The 24084-nt window shown below is 40.6% G+C and overlaps 1 protein-coding gene across 1 annotated transcript in view; it reads left to right on the top strand.

Moving 5' to 3' along the window:
• galnt18b (UDP-N-acetyl-alpha-D-galactosamine:polypeptide N-acetylgalactosaminyltransferase 18b) overlaps positions 1 to 24084 on the top strand; it is a 159337-nt gene that overhangs the window by 34285 nt on the left and 100968 nt on the right. The window contains exon 2 of the mRNA XM_077201769.1: positions 21408 to 21603. Coding sequence (XP_077057884.1) covers positions 21408 to 21603 — 196 coding nt within the window. The remainder of the gene's footprint in view (positions 1 to 21407; positions 21604 to 24084) is intronic.

The following is a 24084-nucleotide window of genomic DNA, read 5'->3' as shown; positions in this document are numbered from 1 at the left end:
ACAGCCTGGTATGCCTGCAACACTGCCATAGTGTGCAGCGCAGCACCAGCTTGACCTGCAGCTTGATAAGCTTTTCCCACGAGCGCTGAAGTTGTTTTAAATGGCTTCGTGGGGGGGGGTTGGTCCTTTTAACGAAGATGCAGAATCAGGCGAGGGATAGCTCGCGAGCGTCACTTCAACCTGCGGCATCTCCGCATACCCCCGCGACTTCGCACCCACGATAGTCAAAAAAGTCGACGTTGAAGGCACAAAGACGCAAGAAGTATATGGTTTACTCCATGACTTTGTTAGTTCGTCATGGAGGTCCTCAAAGAAGGGGAGAGACTGATGTTGTGGTCCCTCCACCCTGCCACTAGACAGAAACCTATCCTCTAGCTTACTACGTTTGGGGGTCTCTTGTTCGCGTTGCTAGTGAAGCTGTAACCTCGCCACTAAGTGACCACCTCGAGCAATACCTCAACAGATTTATTTTCGCTAGAGGAACGCTCAGAGGCTGGCTGCTCGTAGTCTGGAGACCCAAGAGATATATCATCCCCCGCGTGAACCGAAGAAGCACCGGAGCGCTTCGGGATCACGCGAGGGAACGTGTGGATCCGGTGATACAGCAAGCAATAGGGACGGACCCATCTCTTGCTCATCATTCAGATCCATGCGGGAGCCCCATGATGGTAATGTGGGTGCGGTGTGGAAATAACTCAGGCGAGCACGCACGGTGAACAGTTCACATTTTCACGGTGAACAGTTCACAATGCTCGCTCTCGCCTTTGTCCAAAGCCAAAGCCGCATGCTCCTCCCCCAAACAAACAAAACAGTAATCATGTGTATCCAGCTCAGACATGGGACGGGAGCATGGAGGAACACATTGCTTACTCTGTTGTTTACAATTTGTTTTGCTTTTTAAACTCTTTTATAGTCTTTCAAAGAAAATTAGAATTTCTGCACACTGCCAGTTGAAACCTTACAAAGATCTGTAGAGAGATATAAAGAGGAAAGAGAGAGAGAGTTCTTTGACGCACACATGCACAGAATGACCTCTGAAGACAAAAGACCTGACGATGCACCTGTGTCTCATCTATTTATAGCCTCGAGTCACAGGTGCGCGCCGATGACGCCATCGAGTGAGGCTATAATAACTATAATAGTCAATTCTATTGATGTGTTACACACAATATTCACAGCTGGTCACGATTAAAGACGTTCCCAATGCGCTAAGCAGCGCAGCATTTCGAAAGCTTTTGAAAGGGAACATATGGTAACATTTTACAATAATGTTTCATTAGTTAACTAATTTAGTCCTTATTGTAAAGTGTTACCGACAATATCTGTGTATGATGGAAGCCTGTTTTTGCCTAAGTGTAAAAAAAAACATTGTAAGATATAAAGACAAATTTTGACAAATTCACAATTGTAAGATATACAATTGGGTCATGAAGTCGCAATTGCGAATTAAAGATCTATTTTAAAGATCTGAAACGCTAGTATCAAACGCAAAATGCAAGTAACTTTGTGGGCGGATCTCGATGCAAATCTCAAATAGGTTGGTCTGAAGTAGCTACATTACTCATAGGTGTGGTTTGGACGTAACGTGAAATAAACCAATCAGAGCGTCATCTCACATTCCCTTTAAAAGCAGGCACGCTGGTTCCATGACAGATTGCTAATATTATGGCGGATTTGCCAGGCGCACGCCAGGAGCAGTTCACAGCCGAGGAGACCGCGTTCTCGTCAGGGCCATAAAAGACAGAGAACTGACATTGTATGGGGACGGGAGAAACCCACCCAAATTAGCTTCGGTTAAACAGGCATATAATAATTTGGATAAATGTGTAAGCTAGATTTATGCCTATTTTTTCACATCTTCATGGACACCACAATGATTTCCCTCGTGTGGTAATATTTTTCCTTGTAATTATGTACGGTATATTGTACCACAATATTGTACCAATATTGTAATTATGCATAATTATTTATGCATGTAATTATGCATGCAAAAATGGGAACTGCTGTATCTGTTTATATGAGAGAAGCAAAGTGTATACATTTGTATACATGCATACACACACTACATTATGGCCAAGCATGCACCCTTAAAATAGCATCTGAATAACGCGCCACTGACTTTAGACTAGGTTTTTCCTGGTTTGTGGTGGAATTGTTTTCTGAAACTGCAAAATAGCACCATGGAACGTTTGCGCCGGAACACACCTCCTCTTTTTGCTGAACCGCCCCCGGGAGCGCAAGTTCATTCCCCAATTTACAGACGTGCGTCTGTGGAGGGAAAAGTCCGCTGTGCGTCGGGTGCAAAATAGGAATGATACATGCGTCGGTGTACAAAGTCAATTGCGCTAGGTGCAAGATAGGCCCAAAGTCTTCGATATAGTCACATTGTGAGAATTAGTCACATTGTAAGTTATAGAATCACAATTGTATTGTGATAAAAAGTGAAATTGCGAGAAGTTTTGTTCTGATGCAGAAACTAATTTCTCCTTTTGTTTTTTTATAAATAAAAACAGCTTGCATGTTTCAACAACATTAGGGTGATTAAATAACAGAATTACATTTTGGATGAACTGTTCCTTTAAAGATTACCCTATAGACAGTCTCTCAGTGCTTGGCCTCTGAGTAAATGAATGCACACCCTCAGTCCTTACTACATGCTAATTGCCTCTTAACTGTTACATAGCGTGTGCTGTCATGCATATGTGTGCAGGCATGCAGAAACCCCTTATTTAGAAATGATAAGTAATGATCCTGACTGGAGTCTTACTGTATTAGTTTACTGGCTGCTCTGTTGTGGATTGTTACTGCTCGTTATTTTGAAACACTATTTACATGCTGCGACACACAATTTAACTAAATTTGTGTTTTTTCCTAATACCCACTGCACACAATAGCCTTACTAAAGAATTTATTAAGTGCAGTCAGTCTTATATTTCACATTTAATTAGAAAAATCCATTAATAGCAAATGTGTTTACCTGTTTTTGTTTTTTGTCGCCATCACACATTTAGTCAAACTAAGTGTTTTATTACACTGATTATTTGCAATTATTTATAATTATATGCATCATAAGCATCGAAGTGGAAAAAAGAACTGTTGTCTTTACTCAGGAAACACTATATAAAGGCTAAAGTATATAAGGAGCGGTGAAGAGTCTAGCATGTGTTGTCGAGTCAAAGCCAAGACTGTCCTAAATAGTCTGTGCAAAACACTTCTTTCATAACATGAGATTTTGGCCAAATTACAGAAAAAAAGTGCCCACATAGCTATGTAAACGTTATAACCTGTTAGTTGATGAAAACGTATTACTGCCTCAGACCTTATAACTCCATTTGAGCTTTATTTTGGTGAAATGTTAATGATATAAGACACATGCAAGTGTTTGACCATACATAAAACCACAATATCAACTTTGACAACACAGTATCTAAATATTTAGAAAATAAGTTTGTCCCATTTCCTGAAAAGTAGCAATTTTGGACATACAAGTCGTCTGCCCGACAGTGACGATATGATAATTATTATAATGGTTATGTGTGGTTCTTGCTGTAAGTTTATTTAAAATAGTTGTCTTTGTGCCCTTTTTGACTTTTTTTTTTAAAGATTAGAAAATCTTTAAATCATTTTTGTAAATCTACGTACTATTAAAATTTGACCAATTTTTTTCTCTACAAAATAGTTTCTACGGATACGATTTAGCCCTTCACACATGCCATTCTATATTATAGGGTACAGTGGAGTTAAAGGGTGTCTGGTGTAAAAGCCACCTTAGATGTTATTTTCTCCTAAAACACTAAAATCACTCCAGAACTTTCCTGAACACCTACAATACTGCAGCATTTTTGTTTCCTTAAGTGGACTTGTTGCAACAGATGTGCAGTATGGATCCATGTTTATGGGTGATCTGTGAAATATGCATGAACTCAGTTACACAGTTCATGTACTAATAGCGACATAATAAAGAAGGCATTATGCAATATATATATATAAGAGATTATCCATCTTATTTTTCAATGAGGAAATAAACTCTTTTCTGCTAATGTGCTAGACATTCAATTTATTAGCTGATATGGGTAAATACACGATTAAACAATTTGTGCAACAAACCAGTGTTTATATGCGATAATTAATTAAAATAATATAACAAATACCAAGTTCCAACATCAAGCAGCAAAATGGACTGTTAAGGTACGGTACATTTACATTTTACATTTGTATTTAACAATTACAAGGTAATTAAAATGACACTATTATGATAGTTTGACATTATATTTGAGACTATAGACTATATAGATCTGGTTATGTGAGACTTTAGTTTGTACATTATTAATTGATATTACAGTACAGAATAGCTCTTTCGGCATTATCCTTGAACATTGTATAAGCATTCATTCCATGTGTCATTGAACGGAAGAGAGGCTCTCGAGAGTGCATGTAAACATCACATCCTTTTCTTTCCTTTCACTGGGAAAGAGTGAGGGAAGGACAATTGGAAAAGTAGATAGAGTGAGAGTGAGCGCTGGGGATGGGCTTGCATTCTTCTCATTCTCGTTTGTGAACATGTATGAAGAACGCGTTGCTACACTGACGAATGCCTTTGTTTTCGCAGCACAGTACAAAATGTTCCTTGCACAGCAGATGTTATTAATACGCCTGTGTGGGAAGTGATCTGGCAGCATGCTTTGTGTATGCTTATTATTGGTTACATGAAGTTGGTCACATGTTCCTGTAGTGCACACGCTACAGTACGACTACACCATCCGCTGTGTTCCCTGTACCTTGACACCTCTTTCAGCATCTTGAACTATCCTGCTGTCACGATACGCACACACAGGAAACGTAAGATCCAATAGCAGTATTTTAATGGGTAATCCGTACTCACAATCAGTCCAGGCAAGGGTCAAAAGTCCAATAAGGCAATCCAAAACATAAAGTACAAACGAGAACCAGTAAGATACAAATAACGGAAGTGTGGGCGACATAATACAAGGACTCCATGACAAACACTGAAACAGACAGGGTATATATACACAAGTGCTAACAAGGTGACGAGAAACAGCTTTAAGGCAATGAACAATCAGTGACAGACAGGATCATGGGAATTGTAGTGAAAATGCAAAGACACCGTGAAAACTAAGGACATCTAGTGTTTAACCCAGGGAACAACCAGACACTGTGACACCTGCACCTGTCTGTAACACCCCGTCTCTTAAACTACATGTCGAGAGCTGTCTGCCTCTGTGTTTACAGTATGAAACATTTGCAGTAAGAGGCCATGCACTGGTACAAATGTTAATTCTCTAGCTAGAGTGAATTCAGACTATTGGGATCTATTTGCATTTGAGGTGACTTGGATTGAAGACTTGGAGTGTTCCAATCAACCCAAATTCACCCTATATTATTCTTTCCCACTGTCCACTGATGCATTTGAGAGGAAAAAGTAATAGGAGAGCACTGATATGAACATTCCTGGCCATATGATAAGCCAATAATCAGGTAATTCACAAAATGGCTGAAGTGAATTTAACATTTCTTCTCAACATTATAATGGATATTAATTTTGAAATGTTCTTACCAATTAGATTAGATTACAGTTTAGAGTACATTTAGTAGTATTAATAAACTATTAGTGTTTTTAAACACTTTAACTTTGAGTGTTTTGTAGGTGGTGCGAAGTTAATCTAAATGTAATATTAGATTAATAAAATATAATAAAAATTTAAATATTTTTCTCTAAAAAAACAACAACAAATATATATATATATATATATATATATATTTTTTTTTTTTTTTTTTGAGCGATAAAACATTATTAAATATCTTCTGGTTCAGATCATAAATCATTATGCAAATAAAATGTTAAGTTGTCGATGTTGTTTCATGTTTACCTGTAGTAAAGCACTAAAATATATATGTATATTTATGGCCAGCTAAACAAAAATAAAAGTTGAATGAATTACTGTGAAGTAAAAAACAAACAAATAAAAACGGTAATAAATGAGTTATTATATTTAGGTGTGGTATAGGATTTTTAAAACAATGAATGTAAGGATTTTTCTTTTGTGAGCACATAAGTTGTGTGAAGGCAAATCAATCTTGGCACCCATTCATCAGACATGTCTCTTCATGCAGGAGGCCTTTTGTTGAAGTCCATCTTGTTTCAGCCCACCTGACTGTGTTTGATAATGTACCTCAAAGAGAGCATGTGTTTAGAGCCACCGGGGCTTAACAGCCTGCTAGAACAAGAGAAGCCATCAGTGTGAAAATCTGATTGACACCGCAGAGCAGTCACAGGAGCTCGGATACCAACTGGTCCTTAACTGTGCTGTAATTTCATCCTGCATCAATTATCCTTGATCTACAGTATCTATAAATATTCATATTCAATATTCAATATTCATATTTTCTTTGTCCTCTTTTGTTTATGTCTCACACACTTTCTTCCTCCTTTTGTGAAACAGTATTTATTGTTTCCATACTCTGATTCAGGAAGTCACATCCGTTTCATTGGCTTCCTCTGGGCCTCGTTCAGTGCTTGTGTCCCGCCTTCTTCAGGAAGGGCTGGGCTCTGTTTATCTGAGGGCAAGTATGTGCGTTCTGGGAGGTGGATGGTATGACCAAAATCTTATATAACTGTACAAGTAGTTTTTGAGCCTCTTTATATAAAGTGTCTTGAAATACTAAATACTAAACAAAGACAATTAATAGAGAGTGACCAATTTAACATCACAGTGCAAGTATATGTCAAGATATAGGTGTTTTTTTATTATTATAATTATTTTTACACTTTTGTGCTTGAAGAATATACTGAAATACAAAGTTCTGTCATTAAACTCTAGATGACACAGACTGATAGGTCATTCACTCAATTTGCTTGCAATCACATCATTCTCTATAGGCCATAGCTCATTAGCTCCTTCTGTATCAGTAGCCAGTGAACTCACTGCTCAACCTTCAAATACTGGTCAGCATTTAGTGCAGTACACTTTCAGAAACCCTCCACCTTCCCCAGCTCCACCTGTATAGATCTGCTACGTGTAATTCATGTACGCTATATTGTACAGCAGCAGGAGCATGTCTGTTGTACACACAGCAGCGTGTCGTGTATTGGCAGTAGCAAGTACGTACGGAGCTCCAAAAGCTTGTGTCCTTTTACCTCGCGCTGAAAATTTCAAACACTTTTAGCCTTTAATGTTCAAACCGGAGTCAGACAAGGATGGAGAGACTCAAGAAGAAGTGACAACATGTAGAATGCAATAGGACATTTCTGAATGGTTAGTTGATGAATTTATGTAGCTTATGTGTAGTTATCTTCTAGTAATTGATTAGCATATTATGTTATAATAATCTATAAATTGCGTTCTTGGGGTTGGGGTTTATGTAAATATTAGGGTTTGTGATGTCACTAACCCGGGAGGAATGTTGTGTAGTCCCTATCAGCCGTTTGTTGTAGTCCTTAAAAAGCAATTTCTTTAAAAGAAAATATCTCCCTTTGCTTTGAACTTTGAGCATTGCAACTTTGCAAATGTTGTTTATGCTAAAAAGTTAGAAAATAGAAATCATAATCAACCACCCCTTTAAAATATGTTAAAAGAGAAAAAAGGCATTTGGAATTGTAATAATATTTTACAATAGTACTGTTTTTACTGTAGTTTTGATCAAATAAATTCAGCCTTGGTGAGCGTTAGAGACTTGTTTAAAAAACATAAAAAAATCTTTTGACTAGTAGTGTAGGTTGATTTTAGCCTGTAGAATAAATGCCAGCAGTGAATGCAGTAATTTAACAGCATAATATTAAGGTAATCAATAAAGCGGCGATAAAAGCATATAACGAGCACATAACTTGACCTACAGCCTGTCCTACTTTTTTTTTCCCCTGAGTAAAAGATCCATTTTCATTACATTATGAAGTGAAATGGGATATGAACGCCATTTAACGTTGATTTTATCCTCAAGAATGCATTGCTGTCATGCAGCATATTGGCTGCGGCAGAACTCCTGACCTTTTCATGTGTACTTGCTGTGATGCGCTCAGCACACACTGATGTAGGGTCATTCTCAGACTGCTTATGAAATACTGCCATTTCTCAGAGCTGCGTTTAATATCTGTGAAAGGACTTCCATTACTTGAAGCCCTATGTCTCTTTTGTTGAGTTGAAAGGCTCTGATAGCTGGCCTGCATGCTTGCGGACTGAATTCCTCTATCAACAAAGGGCCGTTGGGACAACATACTGAGCAGACTGAGCCACTAGATGTTGCCTAGGTTACGAAGTCTACAAAAGCCACCCCTGACCGTACCAGCGTGGTTTCTAATTAATAGCCAGACATAATGTCACATCACTGACCCTCAGGCACATATAATGGGGATGTGTATGCTTATGATCGTGTCATTATTAAAATATTCTCATTTAATGTCCCCATGAAATCAAAAAATTTAATTTGTTAGAATATGTTAGTCTTACTGTTATCTTTAATCTAGTGTGCTCTAAAAACAATGACATTTAGAAGATATAAGCATTAAAAACGTCTCGGTTACGTATGTAACCCTAGTTCCCTGATAGGGAACGAGACGCTGCGTCAAACGCTGCGGGAACGCCCCTGCGTTGTGCGTCATGAAGCACGTATGGAATCAGCCCAATGGAGAGATGAAACGTCATAGGCGGGTGACGTCATCGACCAGGAAACTATAAAGCACCCCAAAAACACAAGCGCATTAGCTTCTGATAGGCTTGAAGGAAGCGCTAACGGGAGTGCCGGGAGTATGGCGGAGCGACGCAGCGTCTCGTTCCCTATCAGGGAACTAGGGTTACATACGTAACCGAGACGTTCCCTTTCAAGGGAACTTCGAGCTGCGTCAAACGCTGCGGGAACGCGAATACCCACGTCGCCATAGGACCAAATGACCGTCATGTGAGACTAGCGCACAGAGGACGAGAGCACCTGTGCCCCAGGGGTAGAGCTTAAGTCTAGGTCATAGAACTTAATAAAAGTATGCGGTGAAGACCATCCAGCCGCATCACAAACATCACTCAGGGAAACCCCCGACAAAAGAGCTTTAGAAGCAGCCATACTCCTGGTAGAGTGAGCTCGGACAACCAAAGGTGAAGGCTGGCCAGCCGACTCATAAGCAAGTGAGATAGCCTCAACCACCCACTTGCTCATTCTCTGTTTAGACGCCGGACACCCTTTCCTGGGTGGCCCGAAACATACAAAAAGTTGTTCTGATTTCCTCCACAGGGCAGCTCTGTGGACATAAGCGTCTAATGCCCTAACAGGGCAGAGTGAATTAAGTTTCTCCTGGTCCGATGACATAAATGGAGGAGGACAGAAAGCCTGCAGAACCGTAGGTCTAACAATATTAGTAGGAACCTTAGGAACGTAACCTGGTCTAGGATGCAGAAAAGCTTTAACCATGCCAGGTGCAAATTCCAGGCACGAGGGTGAAACCGACAGAGCCTGCAAATCTCCGATTCTTTTTAGTGAAGAGATAGCAAGCAAAAAGATAGTCTTAAAAGTGAGAGACTTCTCGGGAACTTCTTCGATAGGTTCAAAAGGAGCTAGGGAAAGACCTTCTAATACAATGGCCAGATCCCAAGTCGGCACCCTCGTACGAACTGCTGGCCTCAGCCTCAAAGTGCCACGGAGGAAACGAGTTATAAGCGGGTGTCTCCCAAGAGAAACTCCACTGAAAGGGACGTGGTAAGCAGCTAGTGCCGCCACATACACCTTTAGTGTGGAGGGGGATAACCCTGTGGAGAAGCGCTCCTGCAGGAATTCCAGCACTGCACCCACTGGGCAGTTAACTGGGTCCTGCAGGTGTTCTCCACACCAAGAAGTGAAAAGTTTCCACTTCAAGGCATAAAGCTTCCTCGTGGATGGAGCTCTGGAGTTAAGAATGGTCTCAACAACCTCGGTTGAGAGACCTGAGTCTATGAGCTGGGCCCCCTCAGAGGCCAAGCCCACAGTTTCCACAATTCTGGGCGGGGGTGAAGTATCGTGCCCCCCGCCTGGGAGAGTAGATCCCTCCTGACCGGGAGCTCCAAAGGAGAACCGTCCAGGAGAGAAATCAGGTCCGCAAACCATACTCGGGCCGGCCAGAACGGGGCTACTAGTAGTAGACTGACCCCGTCCCGGCGGACCCTCTCCAGAACTCCTGGTAACAGAGCAATCGGGGGAAAGGCGTACAGACGTGACCTCGGCCACGGCTGCACCATAGCATCCAACCCCAGGGGGGCTGGAAGAGTGATGGAGAACCACCGATGACAATGAGTGGTCTCCTTGGAAGCGAATAGGTCCACCTCGGCGCGACCGAAACTCAACCAAAGGAGCTCCACCACCTCGGGGTGGAGTCTCCATTCCCCTGGCCTCGGCCCCTGCCTCGACAGGGAGTCTGCTACCACATTCAAATACCCAGGGAGATACAGAGAGAGTCGCGCCCGCATCGATACCGAATCCCAAAGGACACCCAGAAAAGTGGTCTTCTGGGAAGGAGATAATACACTTTTCTTTGCGTTCAGCCTCAACCCCAACTTTCTGATATGAGCGAGGACGACATCTCGATGCCGAACCGCCATCTGCTCGGTCTGAGCTAAAATCAACCAATCGTCGATGTAATTGAGAATACGAATGCCCTGAAGCCTCAGAGGCACTAGTGCTGCATCCATGCATTTCGTGAAAGTGCGGGGAGATAAAGCTAGGCCAAACGGAAGAACCCTGTACTGGTACGCCTCGCCCCCGAAGGCGAACCTCAGGAACTTCCTGTGTTGTGGAAGGATGGACACATGGAAGTATGCGTCCTTCAGATCTATCGTGACAAACCAGTCCTCGGACCTGATTTGAGACACGATCTGCTTGATAGTGAGCATCTTGAATTTTAGCTTCCCTACCGAGCGATTCAATATGCGCAGGTCTAAAATTGGACGCAACCCCCCATCCTTCTTTGGAACGATGAAATATCGGCTGTAATAACCTGACTCCAAACTGGGAGGAGGAACCCGTTCTATAGCCTCTTTTTGAAGGAGCGTTTTCACCTCTTGTTCCAATACCAGAGCCTGCTCGGGGCCCACCACTGTGTGCAGAACCCCTCTGAATTTTGGTGGACGACACCTGAACTGGATAGCATAACCCTTTTCTACTGTCTGCAGGACCCAATGAGATATTTTTGGAAGGCTTTTCCACTCTGCCAGAAATTCTACTAAGGGTACCAGCCTCTCGAGACTGGCCTCTGGTGTAACTTGAGCAGCAGACGCAGCGCCCTGTAACGGCGCACCGGCAGGGAACAACTGGTCTGACCGCTCTGAGACCCTCCTCAGAGGGAGCGAGCGTCCCTCGGGAAAGCGCTCGCTGGGATCGTCTGTGCCCCGGCATAAAGGCGGGGTTGGCAGAACGAGCCCCTGAGGGCACCGAGGAGGAATGGGCACCGTAAAAAGAGGTGAACACCTTTCCGCCTCGGTGGGGACCACCCTCAGCATCCTGAACGGCTTGGCGTCAGGACTTCTTCTTAGCCGAAGCCTTCTTAGCCAATATAACTGTCCTCAGATCAGTTCTACTGGGAGAAGGCTTCGGCTGAGAGTGTCGCGGCTGAGCCCACTGTCCAGCAGGGGGAGCACGAGACGCGACACTCTGCCTCTGCTGCGCTCTATGTGATGAGCTCGAAGACGGCCGGGGCTGCTCCCGCCCAGCAGCCCCAGGGACATGAACTTTAAGGGGAAGAAACTTTTTAAAAGCTGCAGTTTGTTTCTTTTCTTCTTGGAATTTATCGATAACTGAATTCACAGCATCACCAAACAACCCCATGGGAGAAAGAGGAGCATCTAAAAGAAAAGCTTTTTCTCTCTCTTTAATATTAGTCTGATTTAACCACAAATGTCTTTCTGCGGCCACCAGAGCTGCCATAGAACGACCCATTAATTTGGCCGATTCTCTGGTGGCACGCAGGGATAAATCAGCAGCCTGACGCAGTTCGCGAACTACGTCAGTACTGACCTCCTCACTCTCACTCATGTCCCTTAGCAGATCAGCCTGGTATGCCTGCAAGATTGACATAGTATGCAGACATGACGCAGCCTGACCTGCTGCCGAATATGCTTTACCCACCAAAGCCGAAGTGTTTCTTAAAGGCTTGGTGGGTAATGCCGGTGCCTTAAAAGATGATGCTGCTTCGGGGGAGAGATGGCTCGCAAGCGTCTCTTCCACACGAGGCAAAGCACCATAACCATGAGCCTTGGCTCCCATAATATTAGCGTATGTTGAAGTCTGGGGACTAAACACTCTATATGACACCGGTTTTCTCCATGATTTCGACACCTCGGTGTGGAGATCATGGAAAAACGGCAGGCACCGGCGTGGAGGCTGCACACGTGACGGCAAAAATCTCTCATCCAACTTTGATTTAGAAACAGACTCCTGTCTAGTCACTGGCCATTCAATATTAAGTTTTTCAACAGCTCTTGTTAACACCTCCATAAGCTCATCACTCTCAGGAGTGTGGGGTGGCGAATCCTCCACATCTCCCTCAACACTAACAACATCAAGTTCCTCAGAACTGGATAGCTGCAGCATTGGTGCCTCAGCCCGAGCGGAAGAAACCGCAGCGCGTGCTTCCGAACCCGGGACTGAGGCACTGGATCTCACAGGTGAAGGGAGAGATAAGGCAGAGCCCGTCTCAAACCCCGCTGTGAGATCCATCTGCGATCCCCACGATAAGCCCCGCGCTCTGCCTCGGCAGAAGCGGGACCCGAACCGCGGGGAGCGCGCACCGAACCGCTCTCCTCAAAGAGCGATCGGCGGGAGCGGAGCGTCCTTAACGGCAAACGCTCGCAATGCTCACAGTCTGCTCCCTCGAGAGCAAACTGGGCATGCTGAACTCCCAAACAAACAACACAAAGATCATGTGTATCCCCGCTCGTTAAATAACGCGAGCAGGGAGGAACACACTTTCTAAACTGCTGTTCGTCCGCCATAATCTCTCAATATATATATATATATAGGGATAAATTGTTTGTGTGGTGCAGGGTATGTAAGACAGACAATATCACACAGGGACAGATTCACATGTAGCGCGACTGAAAGCACAGAAGCTAATGCGCTTGTGTTTTTGGGGTGCTTTATAGTTTCCTGGTCGATGACGTCACCCGCCTATGACGTTTCATCTCTCCATTGGGCTGATTCCATACGTGCTTCATGACGCACAACGCAGGGGCGTTCCCGCAGCGTTTGACGCAGCTCGAAGTTCCCTTGAAAGGGAACTTACAGTCTTTAACTTCCGCCAATATGATTCCATGATTTCGATGACATCACTTTGCACTTCAGGTTCTAATCAGATTTTCTGTCCAATCAAATGCTAATGATTGTGTGGTGAAGTAAATACTACAGAAAAACCCAATGGAATTTCTACATGAAAAAGTTAGTTCAGGGCAGGCAAGAATAAGTCAATTCTATATTTGTACTCAATTCAATCATGTAGAAATTAAAGCATAAATATCAATGTTATAAATTTAAGTAAAATTACTCAACTTTTCTGGTACTGATGTTCCCATCATGCACTGGGCCTTGAATAATTAATGAGGTTGATTTTTCACTGTTTTCCAGCTGTATTTACACTGTTTTATCATTGCTTTTGTTGTTAGGATTAGTAACCTGCCATTTTGTGACATTTGGAGTTCATTTTCTACTGAAAAGGGCACATTAATATACAAAAACGAACCATCAAATGTTATCATCATTGTGTATTGTGTACCAAGTATTGCGTTCTCTGTGTTTAGCTGCTGTTTCTTCTAATATGTAGATACGGAGTCTCACACAATATCTATTGTATTATTCAGTTAGATGTAGAAGTAAAGCATATATTTGAAAAGTGTGGTTTAATTCAATATTATATTGTTTGAGTGAAATGTATTGCAAAGGAAACTTCAACTAAATAGATCACTCAACCTTTTACTGGCCACGTTAAAATTACCCATTTTCTTTGTAAACTTTACTTAATTTGTTAACCTTAGTTAACTTTACTTAACTTAGTTTAGTAGAGTTTACTTAATTCCACATGTGAAATTTACTTAAAAAATATGCGTGCAAAAGCTTGCCAAAGAAAAATTAAATACATTTTACTTATAGTTTTTCAGTATAGATTCTGAAGCCCTGCCCCCTACATTATACAGAGATATAAGCTGTGGCTGAAATCGGTCACTTGTTCACACTTTTACTATTTTTTAAAGTGAATGGCACATAGTGCACTATATAGGGGATAGGGAACTATTTAGAGAGTTTAAATATGAATTCCATTGGGGCGAATGAAGTCTAGTTTAATGTTAGTGTCACTTGAACCACTGCAGCTCCAGTCCAGAGACACGATAGCACAGAGTTGATCATATACACCAGAAAACATATCGGATCCATTTGAATTCTGCACAGAATGCTGTATTTTAAAACGATATGGAGGAGATTAGGAATAGAAACGGTTAGAGATTAGGAGGAAACTGCGGCTTTACTGAGCTCAATGGCTCTGGCTGAGCTGTGAGAACGCTATTGGCTATTTTAAAAAAGACGAGGAGCTGTATGATATGGGCCGTCCTGACTTCCTGTTTCACTGGAAATTATGTAAACACATTGAATAATGCTGCAAGGCTCATCAGTGGGCCTTTATAGGGATAGTTCACTCAAAATAAAAATGATTTCATCATTACCCATCAACCCATAAGACTTTTGTTCATCTTCATGTTTTTAATGAAATCTGAGGGATTTCTGTCCCTCCATTGAAACTATGTTCACCTCTAAATATGATGCTTTAAAACATTCTTAAAGAAAAATAAAAATAAATCTATTAACAGTTTAATCCAAGTCTTCTGAAGAGACACAATGAGGTTGAGTAATTGATGAAGTTTTCATTTTTTCATTTTGGCAGGTTCTTGTTGTAACTTTCGAAAAAGGCTCTGGGCAACATGATTTGATGTGGCAATATCATACATTTGTACATTTATAGTTTATTTGACTATTTTAGCAGGATTCCAAATTATCATGATTTTATTCAAATTTATGATGGCTTGTATCTTTCATTAAAGCTGCATAAAAAAAATGCTTTTTTGTTTCACCCTCGGTGTGCAAAGACTGATTTTAAAATGACCATTTCTCCATTTAGTCCATCTTGTAAACCAAACACTGCCAAAATAAATTTGCAATCCAGGTGAAAAGCATTTTAACAAGGCATTGTGCTCATCCTGCTTCTGGTTTCATGTCACGTAGCATATTTCTCAGAACAAGGCCAGTCATCTATTATTTTGGTTGTCAAAGCAATTACTCTGCTGAGAGAATAATGCATAAATAGCCAAATCATACATTTGCCAAATGACAGTTGCACATTTTATTAGCCAGCACATTATAGCAGCAGATGATACCATCCAGTTCGAGAGCTCAGATAAATTAGCTATGTGTCATCTAAATGCGAGCCATTTATTGATGTATATTGTACTCCTTTATTATTCCTTAATTGATTTCCCAATCTGGGCTGCGTTTCCCAAAAGCATTGTGAGGCAAGTTGACCGTAGACACCATTGGTGGCGATTGTTTTACAATCAAGTTAGGGATACGATGCTTTTGGGAAACACAGCTCATATCTGTTGACAAGCACACAATGTCTTACGAAGCAATTATCTCTTGTGAAAAATAAGTGCACTTGTATTTGAATGAACACTTAGTGCACTTCAAATCTTAAAAGTTTATAAAAAAAAAATGAAATAATTATGATATAAAAGGCTACTTAAGTGTACTTGGAGGACACTTTCATGACTGTTTCTTACAGTTTACTATGTTTACTACTAAGTGTACTATGATGTACATTTCAAATAATTGTTTCAATAATCATGTCATGCTTTAAAGAAGTATACACTTATTTTATGTTGACTAATATACTAAAGCACTTGTGAAGTCCTTGGTAATAATTCTATCTGTAGTGTGTTATTTGAGATATTACTAGGTATTTTTGAATGTACTTAATTTCAAGTTCAATTTCAAATGTGTAATTACAAATATGGTTAAATACATGACATACACGTTTAAATAGAAATTACATTAAAGTATATTTTTGTTTACCATAAATACTTGTCAATACATTCAGCAGTACACTCTAATCATATCCCAAAAGCAATATAATTATTCAATTACATATAAAGAAGTCCTAGTAACATAAATGCAGTAAGTGATTTCTGAGAAATGCTGTTGAAAGTGGATCGAACCTAGCACAATCAGCAGTAGCCAATCAGCAGTAGGGGGCGTATCCATCCATGGAGAGAGAGAATGAGCAAGAGGGAGATTTGAAGACTTTAGAAAGAGAGATGGCTGACATAAAGACACATCCACTCTTGCATTGAGTGTTCGTGCATTTTAGGGGTGGAGCAATGAAGGGAGGGGTGTGTTTGTTTGTGCTGATTTCAAATATCAACAGCGTTTCTCAGAAATCACTTACTGCACCTTAAATGGGTCAAAAATGAGTTCAAAAAAGTTCAAATAATCACATTTGATATATATTCAAACTATTAAACTATTTTCATTTAATTGGAAATAACATGCAGTTAAGTGTCTCATAACATTACATTCAGTTTGCACTAATGTGTGTTATTTTAAATTATTATTTCTGTAATACTTGTTACTAGTACTCGGTAACACTTTAATGTGTTAAAGGGACCATTAAAATAAAGTGAAAACAAGTACTCTTAAAAGTATTATAAAGTCATCTTCTTCTTCACAAGGGATAATATTATTGTGAAACTGGTATCTAAGTGCTAGTATACAACCCTCAGGGGTCTTAAACTTTTGGCCCCCAGGATAGAATAGCTACAAAAAAAAAATCATTTTCTGCATTTATTATGTTTCAACAACTATAACTCCACTAATAGCTGCATAAAGTTAAATTCATGGTTGTAAAATCCCTTGTATTTGTTGAGAACACCCCTTGCCTTGCATCCCCAGGTCATTTGAGATTGATTTTGAGATCCCTTTTATAATGTCTTTAGAGAATTATATCAAAAGGCCTTAATATGTAAAATTGGTAAAAGTGAAATACATGAAACAGAATTCATTTTCAATCAGCAAGCAGAAATGCAGAAATACAGAATATTGATATTCCATCTCAGCAGTCAAATGTTGTGTGTTTGTGCACAGGGTCCAATAAATCACATTCCTGCACTAGTGCTTAAAACACGCTGCAGTCTGTGGTGTGTTAGCAGCACGGCTCCAGTGTTTATTCAGAGCTGCCATTTGGGTGGGTGTTCGCCCTCTTGGTAGCCAGTATCCAACAGAGCCGTATTTGATTCAGTCAGTGATCCAGACTGACCCCTTCAGTATCAGTTTTCTGACTGGGGACTCTGTAGTCATGATTTCACACAGGCCCAGGTTGCAATGCTGTTGCTCCCAACAATGCCACTTCCCCATTCCGTCTATCCTCTTGCGATCTGTTCCCACAGCCTGAAATATTGTAGAAGGGCTGTTTTTAAGTAGGAGTGTGAACATTATTTGAGATAGGGACTTGAGGTTATAATAAGAGGCCTGTGTGAGTATAAAGGCCATTCACACCAAGGATGATAACTATAACAATAAAGATAAAGATATAGTTCGAAAAATAATTCTAAATGTAAAAGAATAGCAGATTCCACACCACAAGTTTAATGATACTGGCACAGAGAAACAACATCGTTGGAATTACTTTCAGAATGATTATTTTTTATCATTTGATGAATGATAAAAACATTGACAGACAATCAGCAACCAGAATTCATCCTGCTTCAAGAGCTCGAGCATTTAAAGCGACAGGCGAAAAAACTGCAGCGCGCTTATCATTGTTGTGAATGGTCCATGACAAATAAAGTTAGTGTCCCCTAAAAGAAATAATCGATTCTGAACGGCCTGAAATGAGTCATCAGCAATTACAGTCTCACTTCCTGTTACATACCCACGTAACAATGTAACAAATTTGCATAATGGCAGCCTATGGTCTACATTGGCTTCCCACGAACAAAGTCTTCCTTGTCCTGCCCCTCAGACACTGTAGCTAGCTGAGGCTGGAAGAGTTTGGTTTGTGTTGTTGACATGTAGAGAAGACTCTGTTTTCTGCACTGTGAATCCACTTTGATTGCATTTCTAAAGGATGCGGACTCGTGCTAGCTTGTTCCCACCAGACTCTCGTCAATTTAATTTCATTTGTACATAGAGTCTGGCATCGCTCCATTGACAAGCGTTAATTTCCTTGTTGGCGGGTACTCTATTGAAGTCTAAAACTATTGGATCTGCCCAGAGTCACTCTGGATCTGCCATAACCAATTGCTAACGTCTGGTTGTGACGTATGACTAGCGTTCGCCTTAGCCAACTCATTCACCACTAACGAAGCAAGCTGGAAAATCAAACTTTTCCCGAACCCCGTGGGGAGGAGGGCCAGAACATCATGGCCACCAACAAAACTAAGCAAAGATTGTTCTTGCTCCGGCTTTAACTTCTTGATATTCGGCAGTGTTGCCACAACAGACCGCATGGCTTCGCTCGCATCTTTCTCCGCTGCCATTACTGAACTATAACTCAAAATAACGCACAACATCATCGTCATCGTTCTCAGCCACCCCCTCTGTTCGCTGATTGGCCGTTAAAAAAATGATCGGTGAAAACCAAAGACTACAGCACAATCCCAGGCGTAGTACTGAAGGAAAATGAAAATTGAGCGGAAGTACGTAGGAGGGGAGAGCCAGGCTAGACTCGTGCTGGAATTGATATGGAAAACCCGACGCCATGATTGCTGTTCGTATAATAATAATAACAATAATTCATTACATTTATATAGCACTTTTCTCTGCACTCAAAGCGCTTTACATAGGGGGGGGGGGGAGCTGCTCACACACCAGCTTACTGGTGGAGAGGAGAAGCCAATGAGTATATTGGGATGATTAGGAGGCCATTATGGACAGAGGCCACTGGACAAATTTGGGATTTTTGGGTCAGGACCTCGGTTTAACGTCTTATCCGAAGGACGGTGCTCTTTGACAGTACATTGTCCCCGTCACTATATTGGGGTGTTAGGACCCACAAAGACCACATGGTGAGCACCCCCTACTGGCCTCATTAACACTTCTTTCAGCAGCAACCTAGTTTTCCCAGGATGTCTCCCATTCAGGTACTAACCAGGCTCAACCCTGCTAAGCTTTAGTGGACAACCAGTCTTAGGCTACAAGGTGATATGGCTGCTGTCGAATTAATGTACAAGTGCTGAGGAAGCCTCTGGAGTTGAAATTCAGATATGGTAATTGCCGTTTTGTTTCTGACACACGTTGTAAGTGGTAGACCAATCACAACAGACTGGGACATCTGACCAATCAGAGCAGAGTAGACCAATCACAACAGACTGGGCCATCTGGCCAATCAGAGCAGAGTAGACCAATCACAACAGACTTGGGCATCTGACCAATCAGAACAGAGTAGACCAGTCACAACAGACTGGATCATCTGGCCAATCAGATCATATTAGACCAATCACAACACAATGGGTCATCGGGCTAATCAGAGCAGAGTAGACCAATCATAACAGACTGGGTCGTCGGGCTAATTAGAGCAGAGTAGACCAATCAACAGAAAGAGGCGTCTGACCAATACTGAAAAGAGTAGGCTAAAAATAGGGATTTAGAGAGACTGAATCTTCAATCTTACCATTTTCAGACTCTTTGAGTAATGAGGTGATGTACAATGTATATTATGAGATTTTTTTTCTTACCTTGGATGCATATAAATCTATGGTACGAGATCTCCAAAACAAATTAGGACATTTTAAAATAGAATAATAGTGTCAGTTTAATGTGTAATTATTTGTTTTTAATATGGTTGGTGTTAATGAAATATTGATATTAATGCAGCTCGGATTTCTATTTTATATCTTGTTTTATGGTGTGTGCTTTAACCTTAGACCTTTAACCTTATTATTTATTATCCTCAGGTTAGGTAGAGCAAGTCAAATCTGACCTAAATCATAAGCGTTCAAATGGTACTTACAACTTGTTCAGAAGACTTCTCTGTGGTTTAGTTCTTGCTTAAGGTTTATTAACAACAATACTGGTAGACAATTGCTTGCAATTAGTATAATAGTTATTTATTAATATTCCAAAAAATAAAAGTTAAACCAAAACTAATAGCAAAGTTACAATATAAAGCAAGTTATAAATCAAAGGTACAATCAGCTGGTTTTCTGGCATCGAGAGATACCGCTAAATCAGTATCTGCTTGTTCAGTCTTCTCATCAGTCTTTTATACTTTTATACTTTTATAGTCAAACTCTCTTCTGTTGTCATCAACTGGAGAGCTGCCAAGTCTTCCATGACCCTTTTAAGGTGTTTCCGATGTAGTCTGCCAACTACCTTCTTGGCTCTTTTTCTCTTGGTTCTCCGTTTCTTCGTCTGTAAAATATACCTTATCTACAGCATTAAATTTTTCTTAAAAGCAATTCCTATCTAATACATACATGCTCTCTACTCTAAGTTACTTAATATATACATCTACTACTTTTATAAGGTCAAGTATACATGCATAATTGGTATTAATTTTTGTATATCATTTCCAATACATTTTCATGCAGCATTACAATTTGGGTTACATAAAAGTACTACAGAGCAAAACAGACATTAATCAAGACTTAATCAAGAGTAATTGCAAATAATCATCTTCATTAACAATCTATAAACTGTTGGATGTTAGTGTGTGGTTAGTGCTGCAAGACATGGAAAGGTCGCAACCGACAATCAAACACAAAGGTCAATCAAAGTGACACTGAAACGTAATACTCAATGGGAGCTTTATGTAAGGACATTGTTTCTGTGGAACATTGTTTTCCATTAATATAATGTTCTCCTAAAATTCATTTTCATGTAGATTATTTTGTCTTTCAGGTTTGCAAATTATTGTTCCACTGCAGCAGTTATTCTATTATACTGAAGGGATGGCTACTTCTGCACTGAATTTGGCACTTTGTAAATATTACCTACAATGTGTCAATGAAGCTATAAATATACAATGCTTTACAAAAGTCTGAGACCAGACTAAAAGTTTTTGCCTTAAAATGACCACTAACAATGTCATTCCCTATAAATACAAAGAGTTGCAAACAAGTTGGCCTTTTATTTCATTAATGTTATATTATTTGTACAGTTTTTTTAAATTATACTTTTATGATTTTAATAGTTCAATATAACTAAGCATACTTCTTTTTCCACAGAGGGTTTCACTGAAAATAGAACACCAGTGAAGGGATTTAAACACTTAAATGTTGTTGAGCACAATCAGTGTAAGACTGTGCATGTAAATGGACTCAGTCTTATTTTCCTTTTATAGACTCTGACATGTTTGACTATCAGGGGATGCCAACAATCTCTCTGTCTGACCCTCACAGAGTCCCCGCTGAAAGGAGATGACAATCAAGAAGATCGATCTTTTGCCGACTCGTCCTTGTTCAACCACTGGGGCCAGGATCTGGGACCAGAGAGCCGTCGAGTGGCCCTCAAGATGTTTCAGTATTACGGCTACAACAGTTATCTCAGTGACCGCCTCTCCATGGACAGACCCATCCCAGACTACAGGCCTAATGGGTGAGTGTATTGCAGTCAAGACTTAAGACCATCTGTCTGTCTTGAAGTTCTTTTTCGTTCTTCGTTTAGGTGTAAAAATAAGTTTGAAATACCTTTACAGTGATATACTGTATACCCAAAGCCGCCCACACTGCTGAATTATGTGCTGCGCGTTTTTCTCTCAATAAAAAAATTAACACACAACTAAAATGACAGTGAGAAAACAGCAGTTAAGAAAACATCTGATCATAGTCATTTGGATGTTTGAACCAGCTCTGTATTTCAGCGCTCCAGTAAAGTCACATTACATTTATTTTTATAGCACTTTATACAATAGATTGCTTTAAACCAAACAGCTTTACTGTGTTAAACTGAAAAAAACAGGGCCAGTGTATCTTTCAATTAGAATTACACTTCAATTTCTACAATAAAGCAGCTCTCCAGTGTATATGTTTTCACTCGCAGACATCTGACCTCGACAGACTGAACAGAAGAAATGAACGGAGAAGATTTCCACGTTAAAGAAGGCTGGGCCAAATGAAATTTGTTTTGGCTTGATTTTGTTGCTTGAAGTATATCTGGGGCCGTATTCACAACACATTTTAAGGCTAAAAGTAGCTCCTAACTGGCGAATTTAGGAGCAACTCCTAAAAATAATGGGCGTGTCACTCGTAACTTTAGGACTCCTAATTTTTTTGACTAAGAGTAATTCACGAAGCATTTTAGCCCTAAAAGTAGCACCTAAGTCTGGGACAGCTTAAAAGAAGTCGAGAGGACCCCTAACTCACTAAGACCTATTCACAAACCGCTTTTTGTGGCATTTCACGTTGCGATGTTTTGAAATGCGTATGCGGCGGCTACAGGAGCTTCCAATCACGAGGGAACAATTTTGCATTGTAGGCATAACTAGGGATGCAACAACGCCACCAACAACAACCAAAACTACTCACTGCATGTAAACTAATTGTAACATTTCATTGTGAATCAAATTAAAATGTTCTTCTCTTTGCAAACGTAGGCAGAGGCATATAGTGACAGATTAATTCAATAATGTTGCAAAGATATTGCATCAATCCATATGTTTCATTAGGCTACTAGGCTATTTGTTTTTCCTTACTCTTTATTCATTTAGGCTATTTATTCAGTTATTCATCATCTTCCGTCCTTCGCACTACTTGTGTAGCGCACGCATTCTCAGACCTGTCACCTGTCACTCATCATCATAGGGGAGGTGTTTGGAATCATTCCCGCTTTACAATCATCAGCCAATCAAGGTGGTCACTTCAGTCAAGCTCGTGCATGAGTAATGACGTCATCCATAGCAACGAAGACTCACTCTTAGTTTAGGAGTTGTCATTTTTCTTTACTAAGAGTAGGTCTGAAAGGCGTTGTGAATAACTTTTAAGAGAAAACTCCTAGCTAAAATATTTTAGTGCGATTTAGGAGCACTCCTAGTGGTAAGATAAAATGCTTTGTGAATACGGCCCCAGGCCTTTACTCACTGTCACAGCAAACACCTGTTCAAACCAATGTGATTGTTGAGCACAACCAATCTATAGTTGCAGTCAGCAGATGTCCTGCAAATATTTGCAAATAAGTGTATATACAGGTCCTTCTCAAAAAATTAGCATATTGTGATAAAGTTCATTATTTTCCATAATGTAATGATAAAAATTAAACTTTCATATATTTTAGATTCATTGCACACCAACTGAAATATTTCAGGTCTTTTATTGTTTTAATACTGATGATTTTGGCATACAGCTAATGAAAACCCAAAATTCCTATCTCAAAAAATTAGCATATCATGAAAAGGGTCTCTAAACGAGCTATTAACCTAATCATCTGAATCAACTAATTAACTCTAAACACCTGCAAAAGATTCCTGAGGCTTTTAAAAACTCCCAGCCTGTTTCATTACTCAAAACCGCAATCATGGGTAAGACTGCCGACCTAACTGCTGTCCAGAAGGCCATCATTGACACCCTCAAGCAGTGCGGAAGCAGTGGACTGAGTCTGGAGTAGAAACATCCAGAGCCACCGTGCACAGGCGTGTGCAGGGAATGGGATACAGGTGCTGCATTCCCCAGGTCAAGCCACTTTTGAACCAGAAACAGCGGCAGAAGCGCCTGACCTGGGCTACAGAGAAGCAGCACTGGACTGTTGCTCAGTGGTCCAAAGTACTTTTTTCGGATTGAAAGCAAAATTTGCGTATCATTCGGAAATCAACGTGCCAGAGTCTGGAGGAAGACTGGGGAGAAGGAAATGCCAAAATGCCTGAAGTCCAGTGTCAAGTACCCACAGTCAGTGATGGTCTGGGGTGCCATGTCAGCTGCTGGTGTTGGTCCACTGTGTTTTATCAAGGGCAGGGTCAATGCAACTAGCTATCAGGATATTTTGGAGCACTTCATGCTTCCATCTGCTGAAAAGCTTTATGGAGATGAAGATTTCATTTTTCAGCACGACCTGGCACCTGCTCACAGTGCCAAAAACACTTGTAAA

Source organism: Siphateles boraxobius, unplaced genomic scaffold (genome assembly GCF_051911475.1).
Source record: "Siphateles boraxobius isolate OS27281-9 unplaced genomic scaffold, OSU_SipBor_1 48, whole genome shotgun sequence".
NCBI lineage: Eukaryota > Metazoa > Chordata > Actinopteri > Cypriniformes > Leuciscidae > Siphateles > Siphateles boraxobius.
Note: the sequence above shows the minus strand (reverse complement) of the source record. Positions and strands in the feature narration are given on the sequence as shown.